The sequence below is a fragment of the Mustela erminea genome, chromosome 7, assembly GCF_009829155.1.
Source record: "Mustela erminea isolate mMusErm1 chromosome 7, mMusErm1.Pri, whole genome shotgun sequence".
Classification (NCBI taxonomy): Eukaryota; Metazoa; Chordata; class Mammalia; order Carnivora; family Mustelidae; genus Mustela; species Mustela erminea.
In genome coordinates, this window is record NC_045620.1 from 49,217,817 (window position 1) to 49,244,105 (window position 26,289).

General features: G+C 46.4%; 1 protein-coding gene across 5 annotated transcripts in view; it reads left to right on the top strand.

The window, feature by feature from the left end:
- SYNDIG1 (synapse differentiation inducing 1) overlaps nucleotides 1-26,289 on the top strand; it is a 173,728-nt gene that overhangs the window by 101,520 nt on the left and 45,919 nt on the right. For 4 of the 5 annotated variants that reach the window (XM_032351583.1, XM_032351585.1, XM_032351584.1 and 1 more), the window contains one exon: nucleotides 8,102-8,239. In XM_032351583.1, the coding sequence (XP_032207474.1) occupies nucleotides 8,102-8,239 (138 nt within the window). Of the gene's footprint in view, nucleotides 1-8,101; nucleotides 8,240-15,991; nucleotides 16,981-26,289 lie in introns of those variants that run through there. The other variant, XM_032351587.1, reaches the window with a different exon arrangement.

The window sequence follows — 26,289 nt, forward strand, 5'->3', positions numbered from 1 at the left end:
TTTAAAAGGAATTAAATTCTCAGATAAATCTATTGACCATGGGAATATAGCCTTCATGGGACTATAGTAGGAGCTGAGACCTGAAGCCCCACCACAAAGGAGAAAACAAACTTAGAAGAAATAGAACAAAGAACATGGCTCTTAGAGGTGACCCAGAAATGGGTGTCTGTTTAGTTTCCACCGTATCACATTTGCACACAGTTCCTCAGTCTCCTTGCAAATAGTCTCCTTACATTACTGATGGTCAATCTTCTGTAACCCTGGAATCAAAGTTGGAGCTTCCCGAAGAGACAGGCAAGGTGGGAGGTGAGTGCTGAGGGGTGGCTGACCCTGCATTGTGTGTGCCTGTTTAAACAGAGGTATCCTGGACTGTGGGTCATGGGAACTGAGTCTCATTCATCCTGGAACATGGACGACAATGGGTCAGTATGGGATATCCCTTCTGAGTTAACTATGTTTTTCCCCCGTCTTCAGAAAAATTTCATATTTCTATGCTCTTAATCAGATTATCATCTTCTAAAAATAACTCCCTCCTCAAGGAATATAAAATCATTAAGGGAATATTGTGCCAGAAACTACCGGGTGCGGGGGGAGTTTACTTCTGAGTGATGCATAAATTCCCTCATTTTCAGTCTTTTCCTTCCTTCCTTCCTTCCTTCCTTCCTTCCTTCCTTCCTTCCTTCCTTCTTTCCTTCCTTCCTTCAGTTGAGAGCTATTTGTTTTATAAACATTTACTTGGGAACCCAACATGAATATAAGAAGAGGTGGAGTTGTTTAGGTGCAGGTAATTTGGGGTCTGAGGACTGTCTTTCAGGAGGCCCCTGACCCGCTGCATGAAATGTAGCATGGAAGCACCCCTCTATTAAGTGAAAAACAATGCAGCATATGCAATGGCATGCACACTGTGATGTTCCATCCTGAAAAGAAAAGCATTGATTGTCATTACTGAAGCAATCAACTCCCCCTAATCACTGGGGAGTTGATTAACAAAAAAAAACAGTTGAATTCCCAGATTTTAGGAATTAAAATAGCATGTGAAGTACATGTGATACTTTACTAACACTGCACATAGTTTCACCTTCCAAAGATGAGCCAGGACATGAGCTTTGGAGCAATGTCTGTTGAATGTTGCTGGGGAAAATCTGGTCACACCTGCTTTGGGCTGTCACCAGGCAGGGCAGTAAGGAGTTGCTCTGTGAAGCATGTGGTCTGAATATTTCATACTTGAAAGAGACTGGGGCAAGGCCAAGGTTCTGCCTTCATAATCTGCTTTGCTCCTTGTCTGGGCTGTTTCCCAAATTCTGAATTCACAAATTCCTTGGCCCTTGCTGAGCACCAGGAAGGGATGAGAGACATGATCCTTTCTGTAATGGTCTCTACCCTGCTGCTCTCCCTCAGCAGCACCCCGGGCCTGTGCCCACCCTCACCTACCATCTCTTCTCCTCCCTTCCACTCCCTCTCCTAACACAGGCTTCCTTAGGGAGCCCAGAAGCAGTGGGGCTCTTTCTATTGCTTTGCTCCATTCTCCACTGAGCTATCCAAATGAAACAATACAGTCAGCAAACAAGTGCTTCATTAGAGAAGTGTCTGTTTATGTCTTCTGCCCATTTTTTTTTACATGATTATCTGTTTTTTGGGTGTTGAGTTTGAGAAGTTCTTTATAGATCCTGGATATTAGAATTGCAAAGATTAACAAGGAAGGACACAGCAAACATTGGAGAGGATGTGGAGAAAGGGGAACCCTCTTACATAGTTGGTGGGAAGGCAAGTTGGTGCAACCACTTCAGAAAACAGTGTAGAGATTCCTCAAAATTTAAAAATAGAGCTACCCTATGACCCAGGAATTGCACTACTGGATATTTACACCAAAGATACATATGTAGTGAAAAGAAAGGTCATATGTACCCCAATGTTCATAGCAGCAATGTCCACAATAGCCAAAGTGTTGAAAGAACTAGATGCCCTTCAACAGACAAATGGATAAAGAAGATGTGGTCCATATACACAACGGAATAATACTCAGCCATCAGAAAGGATGACTACCCAAATTTTGTATCAACATGGATGGGACTGGAAGAGATTATGCTGTGTTAAATAATTCAAGAAGAGAAAGTAAATTATCACATTGTTTCACTTACTTGTGCAACATAAGGAATAGTATGTAGGACATTAGAAGGAAAGGAAAATTGAGTTAGGGGAAATCAGAGGCGGGGGATGAACCATGAGAGTCTGTGGACTCTGGGAAACAAACCGAAGGTCTTAGAATGGAGGGAGGTGGGATGTGTTGCCTTGGTGGTGGGTATTAAGGAGGGCAAGTATTGCATGGAGCACTGGGTGTTGTATATAAACAATGAATCTTGGAACATTGCATCAAAAACTAATGATGCATTTTATGGTAACTAACATAACACACACACACACACACACACACACACACGAAGGAAAACAAACCAACAGACAAGCACTTCCAAGAAGTGCCTGAAGAAGCAGTCTTACATGTTAAAGCAGAAAACTTTGTTGGTTTATTCTTGCCCCCACTGCACCAATGTAGCAAATAACTTCTGTTTATAAGATAATTACTACCTAGTAGGAGAAATTAAATTATATGCCCAAAATAATTAGTGAATAATTTAATGTGGACAGGGGATCTCACATTCCATGCCAGCTGTAAGACCACAGAACACTGGGTCTGACTCTGGCAGGCACACAGAGGTTGGGGGAATGGAATCCCCCTGCCTGCATGCTTGTGCTGCCTTCTCCTCTGTTCTGCTAGTCAGCTTCCCTAAGTAGGACAGCCCTGAACCTGACCAAGTCATCATTCTCCTCCACCCTCCCTGTGGTCTCCCCTAAATGAATGGTTAGAATGTGTATCCTGGACTGCAAAGGGAAGGCACTGAAAGGGGAAAAGGAGAGGAGCCAAGGTGGGAAGCAGTGCTGGAGGCAGTATATTCATGGGCACCAATAGCCCAAATGGAGCGAATCCCCTGGTTATTCCAGTGCTCTCTAATCAAATCCTGGGAGATTTTTTGCTTCAGTGTTGGCTACGTGCACATGTGAATACTTTCACTCAAAACACGTGCTTTGGGGGCACACAATGTGCCTGGAACTGCCCTGAACACTCAGGATGCAGCTGTGAGCAAAACATGCAAAACTTTCTGCCCTCCTCATGCTTCAAGGAAGAGAGTACAACAGTAAAGAAGCCAATGCCACCTGTGGTGCAAAGGCGACACACCAGCAGGGAAAGGTATAGTAATGGCAGTCTTACAGAGTATCTGGGGAAGCTATAATGAGAAATGGCATTTAAGTAAAGCCCCAGATGAAGTGGGAAGTCGGTCATGTGTGTCTCTGTGTCTCTGGGGTAAAGAGTTCCAGGTTGAGGGAGCATCAAGTGCAAAAGCCCTAAGTCAGGTACTGACTGAGCATATTGCAGGAATAGCACAGAGTTCCCTGTGGGTGAAAGACAGTGAGGTCAGAGTTAATAGGAGTCAGATCTTACAAGATAGTGCTGTCCAATAGAACTTTCTGAGCTGTTGCAAATGGTCTACACTGCCAGCTATAGGTGTTAACCACCTGTGGCAGCTGAGCACGTGGCATGTGGTGGTGTGGCTGAGGAACTAATCATTAGTTGTATTTGATTTAGGTAATCTCAGTTTCAGTAGTTCCGTGTGACTATGGCTGCCATGCTAGTCAGCCCAGATGTGTGCTGTTGGCTGCTTGGAGGCCTCTGGTCTTGACCCTCAGTGAGACAAGCACAAGGGGCCAGGGATGAGGTCAGGTCTGACCCATGTCTCAGCAAGCAAGCTCGGGTGATGTGTTCAGTTCTGACCCTGCTCTGCCAGCTGCTCTTTGGGCACTGGGCCCCCCACGTTATGCGATTTCTCTATACCAAATCTCAGAGAAACCATATTCTACAGGATTCCATATGAAGAGGAAGGAGTGGCAGAAGCCCCTGCACCTATGAGCAGGTCTACACCTTTATAATTGTCATTGTCGAATGACCTTGCTTGTAGAAAAATGCTAAAGCCCAGACATGCAGAAAGAAAAAAATCACCAATGTCTTCACCATCCAGAAGCATCTAATTTCTAACATTCTACTCTAATTTTTCATTTGAGTTTTTATAAACATCTTTCTAGGGCAACAAGTAAACATTTATATCATCGTTTTCCATGAATCTATAGAATTCTATGTAGAATTCTTCTGGGATTTTGCTGTTTTTAAATAGTGCTGTTAAGAACACTCTTAAACAAATACCCCTCCATTCCTAGAAAGTGACCCTCTGTGGGGAGCTCTGCATTTGAGCCACCCATCTTCTGTCCCACCCTGCTCTGTGTGCCCCCACTCTTTCCTTGGTGTTACACAGAACAGCGTGCCAGATGAGCAAGCAGAATTTGGGGGGAATGGGAGGGCAATGCAAGGCCCAAAGGGGGTCAACAGGGGGACTTTATGTGAGGTCTTGAGTGACTCCAAATGACACACCAGAGCCCAGCTTTGCACCTCAAAAATGGCATCCTCACAGTCCAGGCTCAGTAGCCAAGTGAACTGGGATGTGTGAAATACAGGGCATCATGCCTGGCATTATGACGATTTTATTAAAATATCCTAAGGAAGAAAACCCCAAGGGGACAAGAGCTGTTGCCCTGGGTGGAGGTATTAGAACTGGGCAGAGAATGGGCCCATTGTATGAGGTGCCGGTGGACCAGCAGGCAGAGCCAAGGGACTCAACATCCCCTTCCTCTGCCGGTGCCAGCTCAGTGCTGGCAGAAGAGGCTCCCGCAGGAACTGTAAGCCCCCTTGGAATGCTGTCAGTCTTCTTTGCAATTCTCTAATCTGATGACCCATGAAGAGGACTTTTAGGAACAACTGCTGTGTGTGATGAATTTCTTGGTGCTGGTGGTTGTGTGTGTTTTTCCCTATTTGGCTTATTGGTATCCATGCAGCCTCGCCCAGGCTGGCCTCCTCTCATCTCCTCTCCTCCCTGTTTGTGGCACGATGCCCACGGCCACTTATACCCACAGAACAGCCGCCGATGGAAGACAGAACATAAAATGAACCAGGCTGTTTCTGTCTGCCCTGTAATTTGCCTGAAGTTTTAAAATCTATTTTAATCAAAATTGACTAATTATTTTGGTACCATGTAGCCACAACTTTGCAATTTACAGAGTGTGTTTCCCTTATGCTTCTAAATAAAAATCTGTGAAGATTTTGGGGGAGTGCCCTGAAATCTAATTCTTTGCTCCAGGGGCTGGAGGTGTAATTCTAAGCAGATTCCAAAAACAGAAGTTGGATCTCAGTGTACCTATGTGGTCTGTGGCAACAGTTCACATGGCACCTGCCTAGGGAAGCTCTCACTGTCTACTACTCTCCCTGGCCACCCTATTGCCGCCATGAAACAGACCAGTCCAGACCAGTCATTGGAATCCCTGGCATGGGCAGGGCAGAGAAGACACCTCACCTTTGGGCAAGATGCACCTGTGCCAAAATGGGGTTTGCTTTCAGCAGGGGTTGCTGTCCAGCACAGCTTACAACACAGTTTTACCGCACAGTTCTGGAAGGAGTGGCCACTGATTGGGCAGTTCTGGGATTTGGCAAGACATTTAGCTCTCAGAGCCCAGTGTTGTCCTTCATAAAATAGAAATAACAATAAAAATAGTAACTACACCTATTTCCAGAGTTGCTGTGAGACTCCATCCAGTGCAGGTATATAAAACTCTTAGTAAACTGAAACAAACAAACAGCCCTACAAAAGCTAAGAAACAAAAATACCCATAGACAGAGTTGTTGGCCATGTGCAAGCACTTCCACCTGTAGCATCCTGATGGGTTGGTGTAAAGCTCATTAGCTCCATGTCTGTGTCCAGTGCTGGGAGAAGTGGCTGCTCTTTTATACCTGATCCTCCACCCCTCCCAGGGCCTCTGGTCACCATGCCCCCTGCCCTGGGACTGTCACTACAGGTACCTCCCTTCCCAGAGCTCGCCAGCTCCTCGTGCAGAGGACCCTTTGCATTGCGGCTAAGCCACCCAATGGTGCTGACACTCTCCTGTTTCCAGAGTGAGAGTTTGGAGACCAGGAGAGCCTTGACATGTGGAAGCTTGTCTGGAGACACACAGCCACGAAGACACTCAGGCTCAGCCTAGAATATTGCACCCTTCCATTCAGATCAAAGATGTTGGCTTCCCAGCAGGCTGACACATGCACATCTCTCCCTGGCCAGCCCTTCAGCCCCAGGTCTCACCTGTGAATTGTCCATTCCAGGGGTGGCTCAGTGCCATTTCCAGATAGTCATAAGGACCATGATTCTCATTTCCCTTCATTATTTGAGAGACCTTATGGAAAGCAGTGCTACAGAGTGAAAAGCATAGAAATTTCACAGACTGGGCTCTGTCTTGGGGAAGCCCTGTGGTCCAGACTCTGGAGTGGCTGGCACCCCAGGGGCCAGTGTCTTCCTAGGGTAGAGAACCTGCTTGGTAGGAAGGAGCCAGCTCCCTGTGACAAGGGATCCCTCCCAGTCTCTGACCCATGGTGGAAGGGGGGCGGTGTGCATGTGTGCAAGTGTGTGGTGGGTGGATGGGGGCTGTGTAGACAGTGCATAGCCCAGTTCAAGCACTGGGCCTCTGGAGAAGGTCCTTTTTTGTGATTTGAATGAGACCAACAGAATGTGCCTGTTCTCCCTCAACAACACAGAAACAGAATACTAACGGGAAGTTCCCATTAATTCCCTGCGGCCCTGTGGCTGTCTGCACACTGACAGGAGGCTCTGAATGGTAGTGATATGTGCATTTAGTTAACCCAAATAGGGAGGGGGCCCATGGCCCCCTGGGGACTTTGTCTGTCTGTCTGTGCACCGGAATGTCAGGGGCAGCACACAGTGGCACTGCTGGGGTGGTCGTGGCAGTGATGGCATCCACATAGCACAAGGCTCACTCACACTCAGTGTCCACCTGGGTTTTTGGGGCCTCAGGTCAGTGCCTGCTCTGAAGCCACCTGAGGCAGTGACCAGGTTGTCTGCAGTGTGCGCCGAGTGCCTTTGCCCTCCCTACAGCCAGAGGCTGTGTGTTTAACTACCTCTGGCGCTGGCAAAGGGAGTGAGGAAGCTAATGACCCTCTCAGGAAGAGATGCTCTGGGTTTTTTTTAGGAAACAAAATCTGGAGTAAAATGTGATTCTGTCTTTGTATAAAATAAGCACGGAGATACGCTGGCCCAGGTTTTTGGATGAACCAGCATAAGTGTGCCATGTTTTAATGAGGAGAAAAGATTCATGATGGGGACCCAACAAATGGAACAACCCATGAGGCGAAAAGCATCCTGTAGGCGCAGCATCTAGAGGTGGGGGTGGTGGGGGGACACAAGCTGTCTAGCATCCTGGAGCTAGGGAGCCTTCCGCAGGGAGGTTTGATCCATGGCTCCCATACTTGGTGAGTGCTGGAGTCTTCTGAGCTGCTTTTTACAAATCTCTGTGCCAGTCCCTGACCCCTGCACCAGAGTCCCTAGGAGATTCTGCCAGGCCTGGGATGAGCCCATGGGCTTGCCAAGTGGCCTCATCACAGAGCTGCTTTCTCATGAAGCAGCCATCAGCTCCTCTGGAAGGAACGTGGACACCCAGGGTTGACACTGGGCCCAGCAATTTCCTAACTCAGATCAGAGTCTGAGGAAATGGAGGGGGTTCAGGGAGTGTCCCCTTGCCCCACACGGCCCCTGCCTAGCCCTGTAAACCAGTTTGAAGTCTTAGAATAAAGAAAGGAGTCCAAACTCTGGTGAGTGTGCCTTCTGAATGTGCCCATCCCATCCTCGCATAGGTTAAACTTCTGTCCCCACCCTGTGTCCCTGGATCCCAAAGATCTGTGAAATAATGGACTTCTAAGGATTTGGTCTTCTATGGAACCCAAGAGCCAAGTACTTGGGATTTTTCTTCTCCTGTTCTTGATATCCTTAACTGGGGCCTTCCTTTCTTCCTTTCTCGGAGAAGGAATTTTCCTTCCCATCACTGCATGGTAGCATCAGTGACCATCCCAGTTTTGACAACTACATTTGGGGCATTGTAGAGTGACTCCATTGTTAATGATCTCTTCTTTTGCCCATCCCTGCCCATTTCTCTCTTGCAGAGTGACTACTCGAGTGACACAGAGAGCGAGGACAACTTCCTCATGATGCCCCCAAGGGACCACTTGGGCCTCAGCGTCTTCTCCATGCTCTGCTGCTTCTGGCCTTTAGGCATCGCGGCCTTCTACTTGTCCCATGAGGTAAGCCTCTCTCCATCGGCCCCACATGCAGCACAGTGAGGCCACTGAGGAGGAGAGCCTGAGAAGACTGTGCAGCTCAGGTTTTCCCACGTGGCCTGCATTGTATGGAGGACAGGCCCAGGAGAGAGAGATCAGGAGGCCTCACCTCAGCGTGCTGGGACTGCTTCATGGCCACCAGGGCAAGGCAGGCTGTCCTCAGGAAGGGGGATTCCTGGCAAAAGCAGGCTGGGATGTGGGATGGACTCAGCCCTGGGAGACGCCCTAGACTTGCCGGGAAAGCAAGTGGGGCATGGGGATGGATCTCTCTGCAGTCAGTCTCATTCATATAAATTAGGTTCTAGTTTCCAGCAGTCCATGTGTGCCCCTCCCTAGCTGAAGTTTTGCTGGAAGACATAGCCCATCAGATGGTGAATCTTGCCCTCCTTCCTTCAGCATGAGGGCTTCTGGGGGTCGGTACCCAGGCCTTTGTCATGCAAAGCATCCTTCTTGTTGTGCCTTCATGGAAGCCAGGCTTTGGAAGATGTTCTCTAGCAAATGAAGAATACTCGCACAGAAACAGTCTCTCTCCCCCTTTTTGTTAGTCTGCCAGCCAGAGAGTGTTTCAGCATCCCCACACCCACACCATCATCCCAGCCAGACCATAGGAAGGTGGCTCTCTGAATCAGTGGGGTGAGCGCAGAGCCCACAGTCATGTGTGTTCTTGGGGCATGCCGAACATCCCTCCGCAGTCAGTGCTCCCTTTCCTGCTTCTAGGGTTCTGGGACTCTGGCAGGTCTTGGGTTGGAAATATTTATTTCTCCTGGCTTGAAAACAGGTCTCCTGGCTGAGTCCAACAGTGACCTCTCACTGCTTTTTGCAGGGTTCTGTGCTGACCTCGTTTTGTTTGGTGAGAGGAGAGTCCTTTGATACATTTTCCTTTTTCTCTTCCTTCCTTTTGTGACATCACGGAGGACCAGGGAAGAGCAGTGAACACCCCTGAGAACAGATGCCTCTTAGCAGGGACTCTGGAGAGACCCTTCCAGGAAGGAATGAAGCAGGCCCACCTCCCAGCCCTGCTCTGTGGTCCAGATTCTACAAGCTATTGGGGGGGCGAGATGGAGGATGGGACAGTCCTGCATTGCTGAGGTTGTGTTGAGCGGTTGTTCCTTATCCAGCCTGGTCTGGGAGTGGGGGGGGTCTGTCTGACCTTCACTTTTGTGAGTTTATCCTACAAATGCCAAAAACACCCCTCTCTGGGGAATTAGGCATGGGCCAGGGAGCAAGACTCCAGGTCTGGCAGAGGCCTGGGTAGCTGTGTGGGGGGAGTCAGACCTGGGTATACCTCGACCCCAAGAAAGGGACATGGGCACTACTACATGGGCGAGGATAGGAACACACAGTGGGACTGGGAGACATGTACACAGATGCCCTCAGTGTGCAGAACGTGCTGTGAAGAGGATCCCCAAGGCCCAGAGCCTGTCTTCTCCTGTGTAAACTGCACCCAGAACCTGCATGAGCATGCTGCAAAGAGGCCAGGGTAGTCTCACTATTAGAAAAGGAAGGACAGGAGTATGGGACATAGAGAACCAGCTTCTCCCATATCACAGGGAATTCAGGCTTTTCCCATGAGAGCTATGTGTGATATCAGCCTTCTCCCATGAATCCCAGTCCCGCCAACTGTAGTGGTAAGGTGGGGCAGGTCACTCTTAGCCTCCTGGGTCAACCCAGCTGAGAAAGCCCTTTACCTACCTTGTCTGGGGTTGTTGGGAAGTACCATTGACATCAGAGCTATATTTTAATTGCCAAATTTTACAATGGGATATTTTTCCCTTGGATTCTATGGGGGCAGATGTTACCTGCTCAAAGGTGTGGCAGCCGACATCAGCGTGAATGTGCAGACAGGGCGCTGGGCAGAAATGAGCTCTGGTAAATGACTGGCAACAGGGAAAGGCTGGAGAGGCTGCCCTGTCTTGGCTACTTCACATCCTAGGTGAGGCCCCATCTTTGGAGCAGGACGAACTGTGCACAGGGTCTCTGTCTGAAAGATTGCAACTATAATAAATATCAGGACCACAACTGCCAAGGCTTGCATTTAGGTTCTTTCTCGGAAAGTAATTTTATTCTTCACACCTTAAGAACCTCTTACTTGGGCCTGATGCCTCATGATGGTTAACACCTTTGGTTGTAAAGACCATTCTGATTATTTGTTTCACAGCGAATGTGAAATGCAGTGTCTGTGGAGGCCTCTGGTCACACTGCTCTGAAGTGAAAAGCAAATACTTTTGAGGAGTTGAGAGGTTGCCTGCAGCATTGAAATTAGAGGACAGGCTCCAGGGTCCCTCCAACTCCCAGGCTCTCAGTCCTTCTTTTCCTAGTACTGTGAGCATGGATTTTCTTCAGTGGAACCCCAGCAAAGAAAGGGTACTACATCTTTTGGAGAACTCTCTGCAGGTTAGTGCCTTTCACAGGACCCATGTCCCAAACCTTCTCCCCACAATGCTTGCTGCTTGACAGCCTAGAGCTTTGGCAGCTCACGGCTTTCCTGCAGATCTGGGGGACACCCAGCCCCAGGCACATGGTGCTCCAGCCCAGCCATCAGGCTGCTGGGCATTCTGTGTGTCTCTTCAGCCCAACTGCAGACACAAAATCTGCAGCAGGCATTGGAGGGGAGAGGATGGGCACGCCATAGAACAGACACTCTGAGAGTCATTACTCTTGATTAAATCAGTGCTTTCCTGAGCAAAGCCAGCTGGGAGCTCTCCCTGCATGCACTGGAGAGAGGAGAGCCCAGAGCCAAACCCATTTCTCTGGGGTCCTTTGTGGGCTGCTCCCAGGGCCTCCTGCTGCCCTCAGGTGTGGGAGTACTGAGGCAGGGAGGTCACAGCCATCGGGGAAGACAGGACCCCTCACATTGCAAATGCTATTCACAAGGAAATCTTCGACACCTAAGTGTGATTTGGGGTGATTTCTTTTCCTTTTTTCATAGATCAGATCTCCGTGTAGTTACTGACAATTACATCATGTCTGTGCGTTGTCAAAATAATCACCAGCAAGCCATTCAGAAACGTGTGAGTCCATTCCAGGCAAACAAAACAAAGCAAATCTCAATGAATAGATCACACAGGGCAGTGGGGAGGAGAATTAATAGGTTCCCTGGACTTACAAAACCTGGCTTATTTTTTATTCTGCCTTATCCCAGCTGGGTCCAGGTCAGCAGGCACCTTTACCACACCTCAGTTTCCTGATCCACAAAATGGTATCAGAATAGCCTACAACATGTAGCCAGCTAGGCCACAGAAGTGAACTTAGAGAGATGGTCCCTGCAAGGTTCCTGCAAAGTATCAGGGGCTGACCGTGCTCTACTGGAAATCCCAGTTGTCTATACCCATGTGGGTCCCTCGTGAAGGGAGACCTGGAAGGAGACAGAGAATATTTTCTCCAACAGATTTTATAATTCAAATAATGTTAGTTAAATAATAGGAACAATAGTACTGAAGGTGTTAGCAAGCTAGGTGACAGCTGCTGAGCACATCATAGGTGCTGGTCCCATGTTAAATACTGTGAACATGCTTTCTCGGGGCCTGGTCCTGACCAACAGCATCAACACAGCAGCACAGTTTGCAATGCACGTTGCCTGACCTCACCAAAGACCTGCTGGGGTCTTTGGGCAGAGCATTGGGAAAAGGGCCTGGTAATCTGCATTTGAGCATAGGGCATCTGTGATGCAGCACTACCATCATATCACTCTCTGGGCCGTGAAATCAGGGTTCAGCAAAGTTGGATGTTGTCCTAAGGTCAGGGGTGTCTGGCCATCCACTGAGATTATTGGTATGGCCTGGTGCAGAGCACCGCTGGAGGAGGCAGCTTCCTGGGCCCACGGGGATGGAGGACTCACGAGTCCACATGGAGGCCGGTGGGGAGAGGGGCGTGGCGTTCGTCCACAGCCTTGTTTTACTCCAGCTGCATCAGTTGTCCGACCCAGCTCTCAATGCAAGCAGGTTTTATAAACCAGTTCATAGGGCAGGAAGTGTCGTGTGCAGTGTTGGTAGCTCCATCTAGGAACCGAGGTTTCTGAATAATGTGGAAGATAGAAATGAAGCCCTAATTTGTTGAGTGCCTGCTGGGAGCTGGTTACTGAGCACATCTTTTCTTATTTAATCTTGGCCATGAGTTTGAAAGGTGGGCAGTTGTTATCATTTTATGGATGAGAAAACTGAAGTTTCAAAGGGTTAAATGATGTATGGAAATTGGAGAGATAGCAAGTATGGGTACATGAGGTAAATAGCAATATTTCTAACCCTGAAAACCCAATCTTCTGCAATATAGTTTGACTTTTATCTGTTTGCAAACAAAAATGGTAGTACAGTACTTGTTTCTGAATCTACCATGCCTTACCGTGCTTAAAGCATGTTGTAGTTAAGAAAGAAAGGTCCATTCTAGACAGGATAGTGGCGCTTGCCCTCAGTACCTTTACCTTTACTCAATCCCACAGGGCAGGTGCTATCAAGACAGAGGCTGGGGACCCTCCCCCAGGAGGCCGTGGGTCTGGAGCTGAGCCCCAGACAGGCTGGAGGGTTGCATGGGCTGCCTCTGCAGCAAACATCTCCTGCATTCCAGTAGTTATTATGTCTTGATTTCATTCCATTTTATAAAATGTTTCTTTCTTCTGGGACGCCTGGGTGACTCAGTTGGTTAGGCGGCTGCCTTCGGCTCAGGTCATGATCCCGGCCTCCTGGGATCGAGTCCCACATTGGGCTCCTTGCTCGGCAGGGAGCCTGTTTCTCCCTCTGCCTCTGCCTGCCATTCTGTCTGCCTGTGCTTGCTCTCTCTCCCTCTCTCTCTCTGACAAATAAATAAAATCTTTAAAAAAAAAATGTTTCTTTCTTTTACTAACTGCAACATTATAACGGAAATTAAATGAGAAAGGAGTATTGAAACCAGATTAAAACCAGATTATGAATAGCACCAGCAAAGGGAATTAGACAAATTAGGGAGAATAAAAGAGGAATCCCTCAATATGAAAAATAGAAGAATGAGAGTACAACCTAACCTATAAGAGTGTCCTTAAATACAGTCATTCATCTGCTATTTATTGAACACCTACTATGCACCAGGCCCTGCTCCGTGTGCAGGGATGCAGCGGTGAACAAAGCAGAACTCCACCTTCACAGGGCCAACATTCTCATCAAGAAAAGTGGAGAACATGTAAACATAAACTTCAAGTGTCCAATAGGGATACATTATACAAGAGAAAAATTAAGTAGGAAATGGATATGGAGCATACATTTTTAAATAGGTGTCCATGGAAGGCCTTGCTGAGGCAGTGCCATTTCATGATGAAATTACAGACTGACCATGTGGACCTCTTGAGGAAGAATATCTCAGGCAGAGGGACCGCCAGCGCAAAGGAAGAGTGGGGAACATGCCCAGTGCACACAGGAAATGATGTGGAAGCCAGTGTGGTTGCAGCAGGTGCCCTCTGGGTGTGGAAGAGAAAATGAGCCAAGAGCGGGGCAGGTGGGGGCAGACTTCATAGTGCTGCCCTTTAGGTTGTAACAGTGACTCAGGCTTTTTATTTGGGCCAAGAAGCCACTGGGGTATTGGAGCAGAGGAAAGACACCACCTGTGTATACTCTATCAAGCGAGCCTGAAGAGGATGAGGTAGAAGCTGGGACACCTTGCTGGAGACTGGTATAATCATCCAGCAGTAGTCTAGACCATAGAATCCTCCCCTCTTGTTTTCTCAGTGAAATAGCAACCCTGATAATAGCTCTTAGGGATGTGTCTGTCCTTTCCCCATCTGACTCCAGTAGGACTGGATAATACTAAATTATGGGAGAGAACCAAGCAATCCTTAGTAGTAATATATACTAAAGGTACTTATTATTTTTCCTGAATTTGACTTTCTCTAGCAGAGTAGAAACACAAGTTGAGTACATTGTAAACTGTGTTCCCCCCCCCCCTCTGAATAAGTGACTGTGTAAATTTTACAAAGGTGGAAGAAAACAATTATGGAATTTGGGGCATAAAAACCTGTTGCTCAGATCAGCCCTGGGAGAAGACATGAGGGCCAGCATCACTGTCCAGCAGGAATGAAATGCTTCTCCCCTGAATCTCCACCTTAGATATCAACATTAATTGATTACAGCTGATTCATAGGATTCTTGTCAATATTTTTACCCCATTTCCCGGAAAGACCCCAAACTTTTCTGTAATCACTCTCGAGACGTGCCTCTCAAAGAGGGTGAGGACACAGTTTCCTTGCAGACTGCCAAATAATGCCGTTTGTTGGATTTGCTTCCCTAGCTGGTTCTTGAGCCACCATTCTACTGGAGCTAAAAGAACCAACCCAGGGGGCCATCAGGACTTGGATTACTTGTTCCATCCTCCACTTTATTGGCATCGAAGGAACAAACTGCTCTTAGAAAAATGCGAGATTGGTCAGATGACTTAAAAATATGAAGCAGGAAACTGTTAGGGACTTCTGCTCATTGCCTAGACTTCTGACCTCTTGTAGCTGGAATGATTCCCATGTTGTTTATCTGTTTGTGTGTGTGTGTGTGTGTGTGTGTGTGTGTGTGTGTGTGTTTATTTTGCCACCTGGAGAGATGATTAAATGTGAAGACACCTTTTTCTTTGTTACATCACTTCTCCACAGTGCCCACACATGTGTTTACCTCCATGTGGTTTCTGGGTCCTTGCTCTTCCCCCCCACACACCCAGACGTCAATATGACCATCAACTGGTCACCTTCAAGTTTACATGATTAGTCTCTGTGCCAACTATGGGGCACTCCAGTGTCACTCCCTGTACACAAGTGTGGCTCATGCAGGAGGCCCTTGTTGCTGGGGTGCAGGGAGCTTCACGACACCATAGAGAGGTGCATGTGGTGTCTGGGGCATGCTGAAGAGATGGGATTGTTTCCTCCATGATCAGGAAAGGGATTGGTCCTGAATTTACTCATCCTTCCTTCCTTACCCCCAGCCTATCACCCAAGGCCTCTCAAGGTCTTCCAGGATGCACTTGGAGGAGCCGCCTTGGCAGCGTTGCTTGGGAGACAGATGATGGATGTACACTGTGCATTTTTCTGCAGCTAAAAATGCAAGCTGAAGGGAAGAAATAGTGTGTGCAGAAGAGATTCTGGCTTTATGTTGTGGGAAAGGCTGCGTATGTTTTTCCTTATTTCTGTTCTAGTATTTCAGGACATGCTTCAACTTCTCCAGGGACTGCCCCATTCCTTGTTATGTCTGATTCTGAAAGAACTACAGTTATTAGGTAGGCAGTGTATCCATTTTGGCCTTATTCTCCAGGAGATGCTGGGCTGAAAGAGAGCGAGCCTTTGCTGCAGTGGATGACCGGGCCGTGCCCAGGCCTGGGAGCTGGAATGCGGCCCTGGGAGATGCCTAACACCACTGCAGCAGGCTGATGGGCGCCAAGCAGAAAAATCTGCCACCCTCCTGGACTTGCACCCTACAGCAAGGTCGGGGTGCTTTATTTAGAGGTACATAGAAGGAAGGAAAGACATGGAGGTGCCTTACCATGCTGGTTACCACCTCCCAGCTCATAGGACCATTCTGGCAGGGGCCACTGGAGAGGGAGTGCTGTCTCACTCCCATGGCCTGCACAGGTGGAGTGTCATGCTTCCTGGGCTGTGGTGGGGGAAAGGCCTGGGCCAAAGCAGTCAGTGACCAGGCAGAGGCAGGAGGCAGGAGGCTGAGGGACTCTGAGCTGCAGGAGATGTGTCTCATGCCCCTCCTCCTGTCCCTTCTCCAGGTGCACAGGTGCTGAGCTAGTCACCTGGGTATCAGCAACCTGAGGTTCTATCCCGTTATCGCCGGAGGGCTGCCCCTCCTCCACGAACACAGGAGCATTGACAATATAGCAGGAAGACTCTCTGTGGCCTGCACTGACCTGACACCAAAAGGAAAGTGGTGGTATAATAAGCTGACATCCAGCCTTTATCCTGTACTGGGCAAGAGCGTCACGCTTCCATGGAGTGAGAACTACAGTAAGAGCATTGTCTTAAATTCAAGCTGGGCAGGATGCAATGTGCTTTATGGGCACCTAACTCTCACAAAGGCCCTATAAAATGAGGTAGCAATATTATCACCACTGCACAACTGGCAAAGGTGGATAGACCCTGTTGACATCAGGGTCTGTGCTATTTATGAATCTTTCAGATAACACTCAGAGCCACTTCTGCAGAGGAAGTTTACCATGGATAACATTTCATCCTCATGAGGACCACTGGCCAAGACACAGGTTCTCTTGGGCCCAGCAAGTAAGGAAGCAGAAGCTTAGCAAGTTTGTTTATTCAGGATCACAATAGCAGGTTCACTGGCACACCAAAAGGGGGGTCCTGGGGGTGAGGCTGTACAGAATCACTGCAGCGCCAAGAGAGTTCTTCTGTACCGGCATTTGGTACTGAGAAGTTCTAACTCAGTCTCATCCATGATCACTTTATTTTTTTAATTTAATGCTGATTGATTTGAGTTCCCATGTAAAAATGATCTTTTATTAATTTTCTTATCAGTCCCCATTTATCCTTCCAACAAGAACAAGTTTGTGGCTTGAAAAATTATCCCAATGTTGTTTGTTGGAAGAATCAGCCAATTGATTCCTTTTTTAAGTCTTCCTTTATTACAACATTCAGCTCTCCAAGTGTGGGATATATTGTTATACATTTCTGAAAGTCAGAAAAACGGAAAGGGACTGGAAAGAAAATAACTCCAAATACAGGCAATGACTAGCTTTTCTCTCCTTTGTACAAGTGTGTTTGTGTTTATTTTTCAAGTATGTGTGTGTTCTTTGGGGTTTTTTTAAGATTTTATTTTCAAGTAGTATTTACCCTCATCAGGGGCTCAAACTCACAACCCCGAGATCAAGAGTTGCATGCTCCACCAACTGAGCAAGCCAGGTGCCCCTATTTGTGTGTTTATTTTAACACCATTAATGTGAATGTGATTTTCAAACCATTCGTAGTTTGAAAATAACACTCAGAACAGTACACATATATAACCACATAGCTTAACAAATTAGTCTAAAGCAGGTGGCCAAGTAACCATCAGCTAGGTCAAGAAATACAACACCTCCATGTCCCCTGCCACATTCCCTTCTGACCTTGGCCCCTGACTCCATCAGTGAGTATGGTCATGACTTCCATAGGGCTCGCTTCTTTGCATCTTTATTATTTATTCCCTACGTTTACTTTCCCAAGCCCTCATTATCTTTCCTGACTGCACTTGCAAAAGCTGTGATGAGTAAAAGTGACATCCTTATAGTGTCTCAGGTGTCTAAAGGAAAATTTCCAATCTTAATATTGACATAAGAGCTTTCATATATCTTATTTTTTAATCATGAAAGAATGTTGAATTTATCAAAAGCTTTTTGTGCAAATGAAAAAAATTATATGAGTGTTTTCCTTCAACCTACAACGAGGCAAATTGCCTTTGCTGTTTGAAAAATGTTAAATCGAGCTTGCATTCATTGTCTTGTTTTTCTGTTCCCTGAAATTTTATATACAACTGAAATTATTTATTTGTTGTCTCTCTTGTGGCATTCACTGGTGGAGCCATATGGGCCTGGACATTTCTTTGGAGGAAGGTTTTTAATTACTGATTTAATGTATTTAACATTGAAAAGTTAAGTTGCATTCTGGAAAGTTGTAATTTTTTCTAGAATTTTGTCAGTTTCATCTACATGATAAATTTATTAATGTTTTCAAAGTATGAATTTGGGCCTGTATATACATAGAAGGGTGGGTAGACAGATGTGCCTTCAAAAAGATATTATTGTTACTGTCTTATATTGTCAATATTTATTTGCTTGTATCTGCGTCCTCCACTTCATTTTTTGTTTCTCCCTGAATCCTTGACCTTCTGGCTTGCATGGTTTTCCTTTTATCTAGAGAATATCCTTTAGAATTTCCTTGAATATGGGTCACTGGTGAAATGCTATCTGTTTTGTGTCATTGGAAATATCGTTTTATTAATTTCATTCTTCTAGGTGTTTTCACTAGATATGGAATTCTGGGTGGCAGTTTCATCTTCAGTTGTAGTGAAGCTTCTGATAAACCATTCACGAAGTTAGAATATTCTTTTTCTTTTTAATGCATCAGCTCTAGAATTTGTTTCCTCTTTTTCAGATCTGCTGTAACACTTTTTTTAGAGTGATTAGCTGCCAGAATTTTAAACCTCTTGTTTTCTTGAACATAGTAAGCAGAGGTCTTTTATAGTTTATGGCTGATGATTATAATGTCAGGGAATCCTGTGAGTCTATTTTTTTTAAAAGATTTTATTTATTTATTGGACAGAGAGAGAGATCACAAGTAGGCAGAGAGGCAGGCAGAGAGAGAGGAAGGGAAGCAGGCTCCCCGCCGAGCAGAGAGCCTGATGTGGGGCTCGATCCCAGGACCCTGAGTTCATGACCTGAGCCGAAGGCAGAGAGGCTTAACGCTCTGAGCCACCCAGGTGCCCCCTGTGAGTCTATTTTTTAAATTCTCTTTGTTCTTACTCATGACATATGTTCTTTAGATTTTTGTTGTTGTATGCTGGTCATTATTTGGCGGGGGTGGGGGAAGTATTCATGGAGAAATGCCTGGGTGATTCAGTCAGTTGCGCATCTGCCTTCAGCTCAGGTTGTGGTCCCAGGACCCTGGGATTGAGCCCTGCTTAGGGTCCCCTGTTCAGTGGGGAGTCTGCTTCTCTCTCTGCCTGCAGGTCCCTCTTCTTGTGCGCTCGCTCATGCTCTTGCTCTCTGTCAAATAAATAAATAAAATGTTTTTAAAACATATTACTGGAATGTTTTGAGGATTAGAAGGATGCCACTTAGTTTTAGATAGGTATTTCTTTGCTTTTGTTAGGACTTGGCACAAAGAATTCAGGGTCACCTTAGTCCAAACTCAACTTTTTTTTTGTTTGTTTTGTTTTGTTTTGTGTTTGTTTTAAGATTTATTTTATTTTAAGAGACCATGTGCACATGAGCGGAGTAGGGGCCGAGGAGAGGGAGAGGAAGAGAGACTCTTAAGCAGACCCCACCCTTGGCTCAGCACCAAGCCCAGCACTGAGCCAGCCTTTGGGTTTGATTTCACCACCCTGAGATCATGACGTGAGCTGAAACCAAGAGTCAGACACTTAACTGCCTGAGCCACCCAGCGAGCCCCAGCTCAAGTTTTGGGTAGATGCAAAGCCAGGCTGTAATTCACGAGAGGACAGATATCCTTTCACTTCAATATTTCTTCAATGATAATTCTTTGGTGCCCTATCCTGTGGCAGTGGCTGGTTTGCCAGGATCTCTGTCTTTAGTGGGCACTGAGCCCCAAAAGTAACCAAAACACTCTCACTCAGGCTCCTCTTGTGGGTCAGCAAACATCACCAGGGCAGAAGTGTCTCCCGGTGCCTGGTCTACCCCTCCAGATTCTTGCCTTCCCTCTGGCTAATAACCTCTCATTTTGTTTTCAATATTTTTGATACTTATAAAAATGTTCTTCAATGTTTGCTCTAGGGCTTTTAGCTGTCTTCTGCAGAGAAGTTACTAGAGGCATTACCAGAAGTAGAAGTCTGCATGCCTCTCTTTCCTTAATTGTTTATATGGGGAATATATTTATTTCATGAAAGGAATATTTTTTTAATTAGAAAATTGAAGGCTTGGTTGAAGAACTTAGATTATCTGTTGCTTGAATGCCCATTCCTTCTGGTGCTAACAGGAAGTTCAACTGGATCTTTGTTCTGCATGAGTGACCAAGTACAAAATTACTGCAGTCAACAGGTATGTGAGAAAATGGGACAAAGCCCATCTGTGCCTTATGCACACTCAGAGGACATCACATCCTGGTGTAAATGATAACAAGTACAGGGTCTGGCACTTCTTAGAGGCTCACTGAATCCTGGTTACATTTGTGTCTGATGCAGAGATGTGCACACTCATGTTCTGCTTGGTCTTTTCCTAAACACCCATGTTCTGCCATGTGGCTTATAAATGTAGTATCACGTAGGGATATTCAGACACAGCTGGGAGAAGTTGGCCATGACAGAGACTAAATCAGGCCTCCGAATAATCCTCTGGGGACATGCCTCATGAAGGACAGTGGACAACAGCAATAAGCCCATGGGGATCCTCTGGGAGACAGAGCACATCTTGCTCCTCCAAGGCACTCCACTGAAAGGAGGAGGTGCTTCCAGACATTAGTTGGGAGCAGCTATCAGGGACAGTTAATTCTCTGCCCCATCTGGCTTGTTCCCGCATCATACCTGGGAAAAATAAAGACAGAGCTGACTGAGGATGGGGGGAGGAATAAGTCACGCTGACATCAGCTTTATGCTGCAGAAGGAAGCAGACTGACATAGGACTGAGAAGGCAGGGAAGGGCTAGAGAGCCTTGAATGCAGAGCAGAGAGTCTGCCTGTTAACAGAGCATTTTAAACCAGAGAGTAACAGGTTGGAATTACAACCTGAAGAATAGTCAGGAAGCACAGAATGGAAACAGTATGTTCTAAAATACTCTCATCTCTAGATTAAAAAATCATTTTGCAAGGAAGTGAGCAGACACATTTGTCAGGCACTGTGGGGGTCTCTGTGGATGTTTCTTTATACCCTTGGGGTCACTGGAGATAGATGGAGGAAGACCCTGGTCCATTCATCTCCCCTCACCTTCCCATCAGCCAGACGCTAGTTACAGCAAACCTTTGACTGGTGTGAAAATGGACTGGGATCTTTTCAAATGTTTGTAGAAAAATGCTTTGGGTGTTTTCAGAAGCTGTCTTCTGTCCATCTTTCTAACCACTTCTCTTACTAAAACAAACCAGCATTTTCATGTTCTCCTGTCTAAACCTTCTGAAAGGTCATAAGGACAGACTTCTGAAATGGTCTTTGTTCTTTTTGCTCCAAAGTTGTGTGTTTATAACAGTCATAAGGACAGACTTCTGAAATGGTCATTGTTCTTTTTGCTCCAAAGTTGTGTGTTTATAACAGATGCATTTACATAAAACTGGACCCTTGCCTATTCCACACATGCTAAATGGTGCTATTTATAATCATCGACTCATTTTGGAGTCCGTGTTTCACACACTTCAACACGCCTCTCTTTTGTCCTCAAGTTCATCATATCAAATGTCCCCTGACTCATAGTAAACTGAATATATCACCTAATGAATGCATCTGTGGGCACTAGCAGATTCTGCATTAGCGTATGATCTGACTTTCCACTTGAGAATCACCAGTCATCCAAGGTAATAGACAGAGAGGTAGAGATTTTCTGGCTCAGCCGGGTAACCACTAATGCCACAAAACCTGTGCTGGAGTCCAGGAAAAAGGCCTGGCAAAACAGTTCTGCCCCAGTGGGTGCAGAGGAACAGGGGTGATGGGGTCACAAGGGGAGAAAAATGCTACCAAGGGACAGATGAATGGAAAGGACTTGAAACAAGTCCACCTCAGTCTCCCAAGGTGAGTGCCATGTCAATTGAGCTTATGAGGAGGGAGACCCATGGCTGCAAAAGCCTAGGCTGGCACAGAAATATAGTTGACTTTGCAGACAAATGATTTAAAAACACACACACAAAAAATAGTGGGCTAACTATATAAGATGGATATATTTTACCTTCTATCAGGAGAATGTGCAATGGAAGCTCAATGACCATCAAAAGATCTCTCCCCTTCTCTCCCTCTCTCCTCCTCCGTTCTTTCCTCCCTCCCTCTCCCCTGCTCAATGGATATCTCTGTCTTCATATGCACATTTAATATGCTGATTGTAGCTTCTGAAAGTTGTTTTGCAACCTTAAGCAATTCCATATAAATATTAATGATCTGGGGCAGCCAAGACAAATCAGATTTCTGATTTTTGTTGTTCCCCCCACGTCCCAGAATCTACTGTTGGATAAAAGTTACTGATTTTTAACTAGTTTCAGTGTATAAATGAACAAATACATCATGTCTGTTTTGTTCCCTGGAGTGTATTACAGGGTTTTTTTTTTTTCAGATATAGAAGATGCATTATCTCAGTAATTAGTATCTTGATTTTGTGATTATTTGTCTGTAGCAGAGAAACCCACATGTTGATTGTCCAAGGGCAGAGCCAGACAATGCCAGCAGATTCTCAATCTAGATTTAAAATCTCAATGTATTAAATTTTGCATTCTTCCATGTGGCTGTATGGGTTGCCTCAAATTACATTTCCAAATGTGTAAGCTTTTTTCTTTTTAGAGGATGTATATAAAGTTTTGAAGATATAGTGTGCCTCTAAAAGAAGGGCTGTTCCTGTTTCTTTTGCATCTCTTTTAAGACTAAGGTGCCTACACCAGTCCTGTGACATCCTGAGAACTAACACAGACCTGCAACACCCCAGGCTCCTGGTTTTGTGCAGTGGCCCTTGGCCAAGCTGTTGAGTGCTGAGTCCAGCCTAGCCAGGCATGCCCTGGTCCATGACAGAGGCAACAAAGGGTCACCACACATGTCTCCAAATGCAGCTACATGGACAGCCCTTATTAGCCTCAGATGGCCTCAAGTCAGCATTTGTCAGGGGTGGTCAGTGGGATACCCCTGCCTCTCCTCTGAACTGGGAACAGGCCAATGCTACTGATCCAGCTTGCTGTTCATACCAGCAATTGCCAGCTTGCATAGAGGGCAGCAATTTCCTTTGTTTCAGCTCACATGTGTATTGATGCAAGCTGAACATACCAATTCAAGAAGGGTTTTGGTGAGTCATTGTTTGATGAGCACATTTTAGATCCTCCTGAGAATCTAGGGCCATTTTTTTGTATATCTCTGATATTCCCATTTTGACATCAGTGAAATTCAGTCTCTAACACTGTCAGAGAGTCCCTTACCTGACTACCTCACCCATAGGGCCAATCTTGTATTTTATAACATTACCATCTTCACCTCTGCATAAAAAAATGGTACAGAAGAGGCTACCTTGGTGGTTCAGTCAGTTAAGTATCTGATTTTAGCTTGGGTCCTCATCCCAGGATCCTATAATAGAGCCCCACATCAGGATCCCTGCTCAGCAGGGAGTCTGCTTCTCCCTCTCCCTCTGTCTCTTCCCTCCCTGCTAATCTCTCTCTCTCTCTCTCTCTCTCTCTTTCTTTCTCTCTCTATCATTTAAAAAAAATGATATAGAAAGAGGACAGGACCCTGACTGATGACTCTAGAGGTGGGTATTCTAGATAATCTCCCTTTTCTTGCCTTTTTGATGAACTTGAGCATTTTTGGGAACTTTGAGAATCATATGAACTTCAGACATAAAGCTTAGCAGATGCTGAATTTAGAGCTGAGAAAATGTACTATGTACTGAGCCCAGCATGTACTATGCCCAGTGTGTACTGTACTTCTGTAATGTACTGTACAGCATGTAATGTACTGAGCCCAGCATGTACTATGACCTGCAGAGCATGCACACTTAATTTTCCTTATCTCTTCTTATATGAGGCCCTCTAAATTTTTAACTTGTCTAGGTTGACATACAATAGTAAGGAGTCTTCGGAGCACAACTTCAGAATGTGTTTATGTCCCTCTGTATCTCTGTCCACCTGAGCTTTGCATCGCCACAATGTGCAAGCCCATGCAAGAACTGAGAGCCCCACAGGGGTAGCTCCTGAGCTAGTAGGGAAGAGCTGTGGGGCTGGTTATCCCAGAAGTAACTCAAAGATAAATGACGAAGCAATGAGTTCTTGAATGACTTGCTTGCACTTTGATTGGGGGACTAGGTAGCAGCAAGATACACAGACAGAGAGAGATGTCTTCTAGAACTGGCTGTGCACTGGGGCACAGTGAAATATATGTGCTGAATTTATGAGTATGAGTCAGCTGCTGTTGGGGCCAGTCACCTCCTTTGGCCATGTCTTGGACCTTTGCCATCCTGCATCTCAGCACAACTGTGGCTCTCCAGAAAGCTTTTCCACTTTAGCTTTCCTATCTGAGCTCCCCTTACAAGATCCAACCTCCAAGAGAACAATATCACCCAACAGGAGCCTCCCTGTTACTATACCTTCCATTCAAACTCACTGGGCATTTTCAAAGCAAGCATGAACCCCACTGCTTCTCCATTACCCATATTCTGCCATTATCCCCCAGCCTTACTAAGTTGATACCCTTGAAGGCCATCTGCCCCCTCCCAGGACTGCAGGACCTACCACCACCACATGGGGTCTCTGGTGGTCTCTTCTTTATCACCAAGGGAGTCCCAGGAACTTCCAGGTTGTCCTGGGATGGTCTGCAGGCACAGAAAGCCCGCAAAACAGACTGGCAATACTTTATGATCATCCCAGAAATCCTAAAATGCTGTGGAGACATGATAGTTTGGTAAAGAGGTAGACATCTTAAGACTGTTCCTAGAGCTCACTTCGAGGTGCCTTGAAGGCCCAGTCAGTTCAGTTAACCATCTGCCTTCAGCTTAGGTTACGATCCTAGGGTCATGGGATCAAGCCCCGCATCAGGCTCTTTGCCTATTAAGGGATTCTGTTTCTCCTTCTCCCTCTGCCCTTTCCCCTCAGTCATGTTCTCTCACTCGTTCTCTCTCTCTAAAATAAATAAAAATCTTTAATAAAAATAAAAATTAAATTAAATTAAAAATTATATGCATTCCTGAGATGATCTTGAATATTTTGCTTGATTGTCACAGTGCCTCACATTCCTTTGGAAATGACATGCAGAGTTTGAAAACCAAATGAATCTTATAAGAGGCAAATCTTCCTTCTAGAGCCATCTGTGTCCACACGCAGTTTGGAATCACCCTGTCAAGGGCACCTGGGAGCAGGTCTATGCATGTAGCATCACACACGAGAGAGCCAGTGCTAATCAGCTAGACCTCCGGTAATGGCACCATCTCTGATTCCACAGCAGGATGCCTGAGTCACACGCACCGCCCACAAAAGAAGTTCAGATTTATGCAGTGCTTGATTGCTCCGGCCCTCAAGCTGGTTTTAGGTAATTGGCAAGGTATCTCGCAAGGAACACTTACAGCATGGCATGATTTATTATGCGTGAATGTTGAATCATGAGAAATGGAGTTGCCCAAAGTTCAGCTGACATGCTAAAGGAAGCCAGAGCCCTGAGTGCAGCCGCTGGCCTGTCCCACTCAGACAACCGTGGGTGTTCTTTGCTGGACGTTTACTTGTCACCTCCCAGGGAGGGGGCCTTGTGCCACGGATGAAAGGGAGTTGTTCCAGGCAGTTTGGTCTTCTAGAGAAAGTTTCTCTCTTCCCTGTAGGACCTTCTGTCCAATTAGGAAGGGGAGCTGGCATCTCAGTTGTTGGGTCAGAGGGACATTTTCTGTCCAGGGTGGGTTCTCAGGCACAAATTACGGAAGATTATCTAGAATCTCTCCTATGTGTGAATCTGGAGATGCTTAGGATAGTCTGGGTGCTACGTGAGAGTTGTCTTGATTTCTGTTCGTGGAAGTAGTGTTTGCCCACATACAAGGCTCCCTCCACTCTGCCCACCACATCCTCTGGGAATCCTCAAACTCTCTCTATACAAAGCTCTTGTCATCATTGTGCCTCCCTCGGTCCCTTTGTCTGACTCTAGGGCCTCACGACTTGTTTTCTGAGACATGAAACATGTTTCAGCCCATAACCCTGTTCTGGAGCCTCCATTACTAATATATCTGCCAAGACAGATAAGCCCATGTGGGTCCCCAGCTCACAGACTGCAGGGGCTCTCGCCGGTCTGTAGAACAGACTGGAGACCTTCTGCCTGGACTTGGGTCTCTACCTTCAACGGCCTATCCTACGCTCAGCCCTAAGATGTATTAGGGTTCACCTGCCACCTCCTCCTCAGGAGGCTTTGTCCCTCCAACCTTGTGGTCTACTCATTTGGTCTGCAGAATTCCATGCTGGGTGCTCTCTCTAGGCCCTTCTTGGACTACCCAGGCCTTCATATAATACAGCCTCGCCAGGGAAACATCCTAGTACTTCCTGGCTGTTTCCGTTCCCTGGTGCCCATCTCAGATGGGTGAGGGGACCAAAGTGGCTCAAGACTCATAGGGAATTGGGCCAGACCCATCTTTCTGTGGGTGTCAAACATTATCCCCAGGATGGGATAAACCTATAACTCAGGAGTTCTAACACAACATTCAGGGAG